The 12,008-nt window shown below is 37.1% G+C and overlaps 1 protein-coding gene and 1 non-coding gene across 2 annotated transcripts; one reads left to right on the forward strand and one right to left on the reverse strand.

Moving 5' to 3' along the window:
- Nucleotides 1-1,953: 1,953 nt before the first annotated feature.
- Nucleotides 1,954-2,053, reverse strand: LOC122653311. The gene has a single exon (XR_006331746.1). It is a non-coding gene; the product is annotated as a small nucleolar RNA Z161/Z228 (small nucleolar RNA).
- A 3,649-nt stretch (nucleotides 2,054-5,702) lies between these two features.
- On the forward strand, nucleotides 5,703-7,411 carry LOC122652241 (receptor like protein 29). The gene is made up of 2 exons (XM_043845927.1): nucleotides 5,703-7,228; nucleotides 7,269-7,411. The coding sequence occupies exon 1, from the start codon at nucleotides 5,724-5,726 to the stop codon at nucleotides 7,140-7,142; it is 1,419 nt and encodes a 472-aa protein (XP_043701862.1). The 5' UTR covers nucleotides 5,703-5,723; the 3' UTR covers nucleotides 7,143-7,228; nucleotides 7,269-7,411.
- The last annotated feature ends 4,597 nt before the right edge of the window (nucleotides 7,412-12,008 follow it).

Raw genomic sequence — 12,008 nt, forward strand, 5'->3', positions numbered from 1 at the left:
TTTTTTTAGTTCTCTAGTTTTTGAGATCTTTAATCATTTGTTTTTCTTCCTTCTGATTAACCCCTCAGCATCAGCGTTTTCCCTCTCTGTTTTTGTGAATACCCAAATCTCCAATGAAATCCGAGCTTTTTCCTGACCTCTAATGCAATCAGAACTCAAGCTGAATGAAGCTACAAAAGTAGAGATTAGGGCTGGGAATTGGAATGGTAAGGCAATAGAATTTCAAGAAGGTGGTAGATACCAGCAGCAATAGTGGAATTACAGGCCGTTTTTAGGGCTTCAATTTGATTAGGAGAAAATTGCAGAAAAAGGGAAAAATCGATGAGACAAAAGGGATTATTTTTCAAGATGGAAGTGTGTGAAAAAGAATACAAAGAGTGGCACTCTGTGGAATGAAAAGGATTAAATTATTTTGGGCAAATTTCACGGACACCTGTTGTAACTATTCGAAATGGCAAGTACACCCTAAATTTTGTCAAAATGACAACCTTCCCCTTGACATTAAGCAAGATTACTCCTAAAAATAAAATGACAATTTTACTCTCTTAGTTATTTAAATAAAAATTACTAAGATTCCATCATCTTCCCAAATCGAACTTCCTCATCACCGGCCACCACTGTCTCTCCGACTGTCACTGATTTCAGATTTCTACAATTATTACTCCAGCGTTGATTGTTGAGAAGATCGATTAGAGCTTAAAAGATTATTTTTCTTCTGAGTTCAATTCTCTCGGTGGAATCCACGGTTGATTTCACGGTGCTTCAGACTCCATAGCTCCCTTCTTCTCTGCGACGGTGTATAGGACTGGAGATTTAAAATGGTGAGAGCCTGACGGTGAATAGGACTGGGGATTTTGGAGCGGTTGCGATGGTTCAGAGCGTTGAAGGAAGAAGACTGGGATTTGTTAAGGTTTCAGTTCAATTCGATTTTGAATCTAACCATTTTAGGTTTTATGTCTGAAAACCAAACAATTTTGGGTTGCAGAACGACGATGGAATAGGTCTTTGAGTTGCAGAGAGGGATTTGGATTGCAAGTAGACGATGGATTTGAGTTGGAAAAGAGAGGAGAGGAAGAAAACGATGAAATGAACGAAAAAAGTTGGAATTTTTCAGATTTTTTTGGGCTCTGGAGAAGCTTCGAATGATGAAGCTACAGCACTACTACTTTTTTCATTTTTTTCCCCTTTTTTATGTTATTGTGATGTATTGGTGGGTTCCTCCGTTACAATGATTCTGACTCAAAACTCGTGAACATTTTTTGAGTTCCAGATAACTTGGAGTAGGATATTTTTAAGCTTGGGATTTTCCTCACGGTGGTGTGTGGTTGCGCCCTATGAGACCGATTAATGAATCTTTTCCATTGGATTCACTCTGTTTCTTTAGTGATTTTTTCTTCTGCCTTCGATAAGGGTTTTGCCAAATTTTTTTTAATGGAATCAGCCATGAGTAGTTTTGCCCGTAATAAACTTAAAAGCATGATATAGTCTGGGAATTTTCTTTGATCTCTGTGAACGTTGCGAGAAAGTCTGCTCCGACCTCCGGTGTTGCTGGTTTGTATTTGGGATATTGGGGATTTAACCTTAAGGGTATAATAGGAAGTTCATCCTATGATAAGGGTAATTTCACGATTATAAACAAGTTAACAGTCACTTAATTGCACATACCTAATAAAGTGGACTAAGTTGAAATAAAAATATAAAATAAGAGTAGTCTGTGCCATTTTGACAAAATTTAAGGTGTACTGGCCTTTTCGAATAGTTATAGAAGATGTCCGTGAAATTTGCCCAATTATTGTTAACAATGTCATGGATCTTTCAAGCTCATGCTACGAGTTCAATTTCTCCTCATTGTACCGACTTGATAATATGATTACTTAAAATCCAAACTGAAGGAAAACTCCGGAAAAAAATTAAAAATAAGAAAAATAAAATACAAATTCAAGAGATGAGAAAAGCCATCAGAAAACATTGGATTATACATCAATATTGACACAGTAGTGTCTCAGATGACCGTCGTGAGAAATTAAATCCAGTCTATCTAATCATCTGGTTTTCATTTTAGTAGCAAATAAAAAATTGAGAGAGAGAGAGACAGAGAGATAGAAACCAATCCATCTCCTAAAAAACCCTAGCAGAAGAGGCCCGGAGAAAGCTCGGATTTCGTAGGGTATTTGGGTATTCACAAAGCCCAGTTGATTTTTGTAGGGTCTGCACATTTGAAACCATGTGCAACAATCTTTCCAAAATGCTCGGTACTTTTTTGTGTGGGATTTTCCTTTCGATTGTCAAGGGTTTATGGCAATCTGAATAACACATACGGTTCTAGGAATTTCCGATACCAGTCAAATTGGATCTGAATCAGCTAGATCTGATTCTCTGTTTTTAAAAACTCAGTTTTTTTAAAGATCCATGATGATTCTGGTTGATTACTGATTTTTAGGGTTATTTCAGCAACATAATCAGAATCCCTGGAGGTGAGGTTGAACCGTTGAAGTTACTTTGGGACATAGCCGTCGTCGGAAAAATGTAGAAATGGTAAGAGTGCTCCGTTAGGGTTGAGTGAATGAGGAATAATAAGAGAGAGAGAGAAACACATGGGGCGATGGAATTTGAACTTGGGTTAACCACAGTTTAAGGGTGGGTTTGGTTACCAACCCTGGTTAGTCCCTAAGTTACACCAATCAGGGTTAACTCTTAGTTAATTTGAGGGTTTTAAATGTGGGTCGTTGGGTTTGGAAGTGCCACTTGTCGCATTCTCAGGGTGAAAATAATAGGAAATAACCGATCAAAAAATGGAGAGGACTAAAATCCCTATCGGCACAGCTACCTAGCGCTGCTGGTTCGGCCGAGTGGCATGGTCTTAGTGCGGGTGTCTATCAATCTGAAAATCGATACGATATCGGGTCAGCTATATCAGACAAATTTGTCCCTGATTTTCTTTTAAGAATGGTTTTTATTTTAACAATTTAACCCTTATTAGTATCGAGTCACTGATATGGAAGAGAAATGGGAGGGTCGAGACCCTGCTTTTGATCAGTGGATTAGGGAGATGTGTTCGTCTACCATCCATTTGTAATTCACATTTAATTGTTTTTACCCCAAAAAAATAAATGAAATACAAATTATCTCAACGGATCGAATATATTCGATTTGAAATACTAACATTCACATCTGTATACGATACCTCAAAATTGATACAAATGCAAATCGGAAAAACGAACTCGGATTTCTTATTATCCATTTATATAGTTATTTCAATCCTAAATTGACATCCTCAACCACAAATTTTTAGACGGCTCTAGTGCTAGACAACTTCTAAGACTTGTAATGGGGATTGGGTAGTTGTGGTTCGCACAATTTCTAAATTTAGCAATCTTCATAGTTTATGACCGACAAATGTCCAAATTAAGGTGGGTTGTCAAATTGGTTCAGTTCTTGTTTTCCGGTTCGGTTATGATACAATATCTACTTCTTATTAAAAAGAAAAATGATACAATATCTACAAATCGAATAATTTTCATAACCTAAGAACCAAAATCAAGCCGAATCCCTTAATTTTATTTGGCTTTTGAATTCAGTTTAATTTAGTTCATGCACGATTTTGATAATTCGATAAAGGTTGGTATTCCCCCCGGGGTCCTCCTGTTATTCTCTTTTGTTTTTTTTCTTTTTCTTTGAGTGGGTTTGAGATGGGGAGGGATGGAAGAAGTGGGAAAGGGGAGTGCCTCACGGCACAAGGTGAAGACAGGAGTACTCTATGGGTAAGACATCAATCTGTGATCCTCTACTGCCGAGCTGCCCGGTAGGACTGTGCAGCCCAGACTAAAGGAAATACAAAACAGAGTAAAGATGACACATAATTTAACCTGATTCACACACTAATGTGAAGTGCTATGTTGACGGACGAAGCTGAAATTGATTCATTCCCAAACCCATTCGGATTGCCACCAAAAATATCAGAATGGATCAACCTTCAAAAACGGATACAAAAATTCGAGACACACATAACACGTACAAAAGAGGGTATAGATCCCCAAGGCCACCCTTTCTTTCATAAGCCAAACAATAAGGTCATCCCTATAGTAGGCGTGCAATGTAATTTGGTTTCCCATTCTCCATTCTCTTCACATGCAAATCTGAAGGTAACTAAAAAGAAAGATGAAGAGAGGTAGGGGACCATCATCTCTGAAATTCGGGAAAGCATGACACCATCCATTCTACCTTACGGGGGAATCTCAGATGAGTCTTGGGGACTCCTGTCAAGTCTGTCAGTTTATGGTTTCTTTATAGAATTTAACCTTACAATTCATTAGCTTTACAAAGTGGAACTGGGATTTCGATTGGTCATGAGGTGGATTCTCCTCTGCAGAAGAAGGCACTTTTCTGGTTTTCTGTACAAGTGAATTGAGTAATTCCCAGAAACTATAATCTCCCATAGATGCAGGGCACTTATATAGAGAAAAAATTAAGCCCTTATGGAAGACACATTAAGGATTCAAGAACTGCACCCTTCATGGGAATTTCTTCTTTGTTGAGTTTGGGAACTGAAACTGTTCTGAATTACTGTGAAGTTTTCAGTTCTTGGCTAGCTGTTAATTACTTCCCAAATTTAACTGACTTTGAGGTCAGAGAACAGACAACAGCTACTATTTCTTTGTTTTTGGCCTTAATGCACACCTTATTTCTGATATTAAAAATTAAGGTAAATTACATATCACCCCCTGATTTTCAAATGAAACTCAGATCACCCCCTGATTTAAAAAAAAACTCAAAGCATCCTCTCCACAGTAATGGTGTTAGTCTGCTGTAAGTTATTGGTGTGAAATGACTATTTTACCCTTGTATTAAAATATTAGAATTAAATTTATAATACACTGCTAAAAGGTAGTTTAGAGATTTAAATTTATTTAATTGGGTGACATCATCACTTAACAGCATAAAACTAACGTTAAGGATTAATTTATCATATTGGGGTCTAAACCAGGTGATTTGAGTTTCGTTTGAAAACCAGGGGTGACTGTATAATTTACCCTTACAAAAAGGGATGACCTGAAAATCTAAATTGGCCACAGATAATGCAGGTGGGAAGTGGAGCATGAGCATGATCACTATCATTAATAGTACTGAATGATCTTCTGCATAGATCACCTAAGAAGATTATAGAAGGTAGGACCCACTCATTGCACGTGAATCATCTTGCATTTATTAATCAACAGTTGAGGAGAATTAAGGGTGATTTGATCTTATTAATAACAGATACTGTAGTCAGTTTCTACTTGGAAGTTGGAACACACATCATCTTCTGTTTCAACAACCACCTGTGATGTATATAAACAGTATAGTATATGATACTAAAATCTAGTTATGTAAAGTAGCTTTACTTTTATCAATTTTAAAGAAGAAAAGATTCCAAAATAGTTGTTTTTGACTGAGGTTCAGGGCCTTAGGTATGGTCTCTGGGCCTATTTCCAACAAATCTGTGTGTCTCAGTCTCCCCTAGTACATACATGCTTTCAAGTTTCCATCTTTTTACCCTACCTGGCACCTGGGATTTCAAATTCTCACTCAATAGTATGACTTATGTCCCCACCATCCCTTCAATCATATCTTCCCAACTTCTCTCTCACAAGCTTTAATCCTCTTCAACCCATGGAGTTCATTTTTATTTTTTTAAGAACTTTTGTTATGAGCTAGCTCCATTTTTTTTTAAAACACCATAGAAAATGCTCTCCACAATGTGTTGTTGCTCCTTCTTGTTGTCTCTAACTCTGTTTTTCCTACTCATCTCATTACCTTGTGTTCTTCCATTCCCTATTCCTAGCCATGGAAATGGGAAGAAACAACAGCACAACAACAGTAATCTTCATTCTACTAACATGGATCCTTTTGAGGTAGAAACTTTGTTCAAGATCATGGAGTTAATGTCATCTGATAGCAACTGGAGAGTCTCATACCCAAGTCCTTGTAAACCAGGTTCTTTATGGGCTGGATTAGAGTGCAAACCAGGTAATGACAATCGTGTTCATGTTTCCAGGCTTGATTTTGGTACATTTCCAAACCCAACCTGTAAGAAAACAGCCATATTCCCATCTCAAATCTTTGATCTTCCATACCTTGAATCAGTGTTCTTCTTTCAATGCTTCACTCACACTAAAACAACTATCACCATATCCCCAGGTAGAATTTCTACTTCACTGACACAGTTCAGTCTCCGATCAAATCAGGCATTTATAGGTCCCATACCACCTCAAATCTCTTCTTTAAAGTCTGTTCAAGTCCTTACATTGTCTCAAAATCGCCTTCATGGACAAATACCAGCAGAGATCTTCAGTTTAACCTCTCTGGTACACCTTGATTTGAGCTACAACTTACTCACTGGTACTATTCCAAACCAGTTGGGCAGTCTCAGAAAGCTTGAGGGACTTGATTTGAGCTATAATTTGCTTACAGGTCCAATTCCGAACACAATTGGGCAACTGGGTCTTCTTCAGAAGCTCGATTTGAGTTCGAATTCCCTCAGGGGACGCATTCCTGACAGTATCCAAAACCTTCACTTCTTGGTTTTTATGGCTTTGAGTAACAACAAACTGAAAGGAAATTTCCCCACAGGCATCGATAGGTTGCAGAACCTACAGTACCTTATCATGGATGATAATCCAATGTTCGTCCCATTGCCATTTGAGCTTGGCAGACTAGCGAAGCTGCAAGAGCTCAGGCTTGCAAATTCAGGGTTATCAGGAGCAATTCCTCCAAGTTTCTCTAGGCTTCTCAACCTCAGTACTCTATCTCTGCAGAACAACAGATTAACTGGTCAAATTCCTGTTACTCTAAGCAATCTCACTCACATTTATCACATGAATCTGAGTAAGAACTTGTTGATTGGTGTTGTTCCTTTCAATCCAAGCTTTTTGCAGAGGTTGGGAAGGAATTTGGATCTAAGTGGGAATCCAGGACTCTGCTTGGACAAATCTGATGCGTATGCAAGTGTAAAGATTGGAGTTGGTGTCTGTGGAAGCAACAGAGCAGGTTCTCTGGTCCAACCATTGAAGAAATCTGAAGCTCCAACTGGGTATTGCAGATTGTTCAACGTGTTAGCTGTCTTAGGTGTCTGGGAAATGTATCAAATATTATTCTATTTGTGATTTTCAATTCTTTATATCTCTTACATGTTTGTATCTTAGTTCTGAGTTGTGTAATCTCGTCTCTGGCCTGGTGATTCTTTCTGTGGGTAGTTGGTAGTACTGGGTACTGCGGAGATAGCAAGAAAGGAAGCTTTGAGGTTGGCCATTGAACCACTGAAGAAGTCTTGGAGACTTTCAGGGAAGTGGTCCTTCTCTTTCTTGTGAGCATTTGAGTTGGCGAAGCTGCATTAGTTTTTACTGTATTTAGCAGAAAATTTATTAGTTGTGTCTCTTATTTCTGAATTAAGACGATTTAGCAGAATTTGCTGAGCCCACTAAATTTATATCTAGTTATTGATTCGTTTAACCGAATTCCATTCAGTTTTGCATTAGATGTTTGCTTGAAGTCCATTGTAAGACTATGAGATAGTAGTAAAGTTTTAGGCAGGGATAGACATACTTAATGCCTATGTGAGAGCAAATGAAAGCATGGGAAGGGAGGTCGCATGGTTCGTATACAGAAAAAGACTCATCATGTGTCACTGTGTCAGAAAGGAGAGAGAATGTGAAAAGACGCATTATATTTGTACGTATGAAAATTGTTGATATCCCACATCAACTGAGGATTGGCACTTTGGTCTCTTCATGTGTTTGTTGGTCTCTGATACTTTGAATATAGACTTGGGGATAAATCTAGCAAATTCCTTCCAAATGATGAGGTTTTGATTATCATGCATTAAACCCCCAAGGTTACAAACATCTAACATTATATCAGAGCAAATTCCTTGGTTTTGATTGTCGTGCATTACAACCTTAAGGTCTTCTTCGATAAATTTATAGAAATCAGTTTCGTTCCCCCACTAAGCTTCGTTTTCTTGTAACATATATGGGAAAAAAGAGTCTGCACAAGAGCGTGGCATAACAGACCCCGTGCAATGACCGTCCTTTAATTCCCCCCATGAAAGGTGGAAATCCCACCCTTGTTGAGGACCATGCTCCTCAACAAAAAACCTCTCCCCCAAAATATATTTTATAAAAAAAAGTCATTTTGATATTTGATTGCAAGTGAAATACAAATAATTTTTTAAAAAGTGAAATATATTTTATAAGAAAAAATACAAATATTTCCCTTCATTTCTCTTTCCTTGCAACCAAACGAAACCCTAAATATTTTAGGGAGTACAAATCAAATATTATACCAATCAAACTATCCTCTCTCACTAGAACTCCATCCCCTTCCCTCAACCACAAAAATCAAAGTAGAAAAACCATCAACAGTTACAACAGTGTTAGGGTGGAACATCACATTATTGCATTAGCAGCCTTACAATAAATTTGGTCAACAATGAAGATGGCATTTTGGCCATAAGGAAAGAAGTGAATTTTGCTGGCAAAACAGTACTATAGGCATCTGTCAGATGCAGAGCAACAACTCCATACAAACATTTACCAAATAGGTCATGGATATAATCAGCATTTCTTTGATTGATTAAGAATACAAATTCTATCCCTTTTATTTATTTTTTTTTGTCATTTCCAAGCTTTGATTATCTTTTAGAAAATGTTAAGTGTACTAAAACAGAGCCTTAGAGGCCTAGAACTAGTAAAAAAGGTGTGGAAATATTCAACATATCTGGTCACACTCCTACTGTTCTTGGCCTTGGTAACCTTTTTCTGTGGGTTCCACACATATATATGCCCTTAGTATTGAGTCATAAGGCACAGGTGTACCACCACCAGGTTTGGGTCCCCTGGTAGGGTACTTATTTTAGTGTTAGTCCTATATCACGGTATCCTCTACTCTTCCCCTCTAGCTTTATCACTCTTAACTGTTCTTGTGAGGTCAAAAAACTACTATTCTGTGAAGAGAAGAAATTCAGTTAAAAGTCAGTTACAGTGAGGGAAAGGAAAACATTATTCACTTTTAACTGTAGGATGGCTTGCAATGAAGAAGAGAGAGAGAGATGAAAAGCAGAGGAGAAGGAGGAGGAGGAGAAAGTAAAGAAGAGAGAGAGGAGAGAAGGAGACATGAATGGCAGTCCATGGCACAGCAGGACCCGAACACAAGGACACTTATTTGGAATTGGAAAGCTGGAACCCACTAAAAGAACACTTGGTGACACTATTGATTATGTATGGTACACATCTGATTCCAATTCTATCCTTTCTTAGGTTTTGAATTAGTTTGTTTGGTTCTCTATTACTGTTTGAGTATTATTTGAATAAAATTGTGGTTCACAAACTTCAGTTCCTTGCCCAAATCATCCATATTCATAATAAGGGCAAGGGGTTTTGGTCATTTTTACCCTTGCATTGTCTTCATCGCATGGTTATATGTATGATCATGCATCATGCACGGCCGTACATATATATATATAACTTTTTTTTTTTTTGATAAAAAATATATATAACGTTTCACCATTCATAATGAAGAGTCTTGGGGTTAAATTAAGAAAAGTGTGAATGTTTCCAAAAATTAATTAATGTTCTAAAGAAGCTCTTCAATAGACAAAAAAAACTTCATGAGTCATGAGAATGTTAAGAAAAATCATGGGAAAGTCAACTTGTTGGCTAAATAGTTTAAAAATCACTTTAGGGGCTCTGTGCGGTCCATTCAACAATTAGTTTGATGAGATCAAACTTTGATGTGGTACTAAGCTTTGCAACAAAACTACAAAATCCTTCCCTATAAACATGGTTGGAATTAGTACTATAACAGTGATTAGCAACTGAATAACACTATGTACTATAGCAAAAATGTGTAATAATAGTCTTAGTTAGGAAATTGATGCAATAAAAAGGAAAGGATTCAAAATGATATGGAAAATAAAGAAAAGGGTAAAAGGAACGTTAATCGGTCATGTGGTTCCTACACCTAGACATAGGATTGCGTTAAATTATCGCTAAGCCCTCAATGAATTAAAAAATCTCATTCAATTGAATGCTCCTACATGTGTTTTTATTGGCCTCTGCGCTGGTGCAGGCGCTACATGACCAAATAGCGATCTTTTGCCTTAAAGGAAAATATAAGATAACAAATGGTAAAGAGAATTATTTAATTCAAATGTCAAAGAGGACCACTTAATTATGAATCCGTTGGGGACTCACTCACTACTAGAAGACTTCAAACTCATAATGAGGCTTACCATGACACATCCACAAGATCCAACAATATAAAGTATCAACTCTATTACTTTCTAAGCCAAAAAATTCATATATATATATAGAGAGAGAGAGAGAGGGAAAAAAAAATAAAATTGGAAGAAAGGGAGTAAGTGGAGTGGGCATTAAATTATTGTAATATCATGGGAGCATTAATCATGGTTGCATCATTCTCCTTTGTTTTTGAAAGAACTTGTCCTCAAAGTTTGAAGTGGTTATCTTTCTTCTTTGTAAAACAACCTTTTGTTGTGTTTCGTTAAAATACTTGATTTTATTAGAGCGGTGAAACGATTCTTGGCAACATTTTCCATTATCTAATTTGCTTCTTGATTTTAGATTGATTTTGGAACTTGTTCACCACAAGAGACAAAAAATTGCTTTGATACCAAATTGATGCAACTTAAAAAGAGAGAATTCAAATTAAACAAAAAATAAATAAAGAAAAGTACAAAATAACACGGGTCAGAGATAATCACTAAATTCAAGGGTTAGAAATGACAACTTAACTCTAGATGTCTTCAGGACTTACTCACTCAGGTGTAAGACTCACTTACCACCACTAGAGAATCTCAAGCTCACAATGGGGGGTGTTTCACCATGGCACATCCGGCCACAAGCTCTAAAATACAAATTATGAACTCTACTTTCTAATTTGTTAGAGGAATCAAACAAAGAGTCTGCAATGCAATTTCAATGGGAAGTCAGAGAATAATGGTGTGGACCGACTCAACTTAGATGGTTCAATGGCTGAAAAACCACACAGAGAATCCATGGCTTTGAGAACTTTTTTCCATTTTATTTAAAATTAAGTATGCTTTTATCAATTGTCAATCTGGTTGTATTAATTAGAAAGAAACCTAGACATACTATCCACATTGCTCACCAACTAGCACAACCGGCCTGACTAAATCTTTTAAAGTGTGATATAACTGACGACATTGAGCTTTTTCTTTAATAACATTTTTCTTATTTCATTAAAAAGAAAAAAGAAAGAAACTCTACTTTTAACTCAAAAGATACATATATGTAAAGGAAATTCTTTTTGAAAAGGAGCAAGAGACATTGAGAAAGTAGCCGTTGAAATAGAATCATTAGAAAAAAGGAAGAAAATAGAATTCGTATTAAATGTTTGTGATATCATGAGAGTTTTTATTTTTTGGTAGATATCATGAGAGTATTAATCGCTAGTGACTTCATGACCATAGAAAAGTTCCACTAGTCAATCTCGAAGTTGATCGAACAATGGTCATAATATCAACTATTTAGCAAAAAATCTCATTGAAAAAAAACCTATTTAGCCAAAAAAAAAAAAAGGAGTTTTGTGTCAACCCAAATAGTTCGTTGGCCCTCCTCAGTTGATCTCATAGCTTAAACAACTTGTTATTAAAAAAAAGAGAGAAGTAGTTTTCTGTCCGGGAGTGTGGTCTACGCCAGCACTCCCATGTGTCTATCTCTCTGCTCCTCAAAACAAGAGGGTAGAGATGTCTTTTCATATGGGGAGGAGAGAGAGACTCATGGGAGTGCTGGCGTAGGCCACACTCTTGGACAGAGAACTTTCTCCCTCAAAAAAAAATAACTTGTTATAAATCCATGGGTCCAAATCCTCTCTAGTGGCTATTGTGCCCAACATGCATCCGACAGTTGGGCAGCACTTGGGATGCATGCCCAGGTGCTGCATACCGTCGGATGCATTGGGTGCGATGGAGAGGATCCCCTTCTATAAAT

This window comes from Telopea speciosissima, chromosome 2 (genome assembly GCF_018873765.1).
Source record: "Telopea speciosissima isolate NSW1024214 ecotype Mountain lineage chromosome 2, Tspe_v1, whole genome shotgun sequence".
NCBI lineage: Eukaryota > Viridiplantae > Streptophyta > Magnoliopsida > Proteales > Proteaceae > Telopea > Telopea speciosissima.

Coding starts and splice junctions, on each gene's coding strand:
- LOC122652241 (XM_043845927.1), top strand. CDS start 5,724: ATGCTCTCCACAATGTGTTGTTGCTCCTTCTTGTTGTCTCTAACTCTG.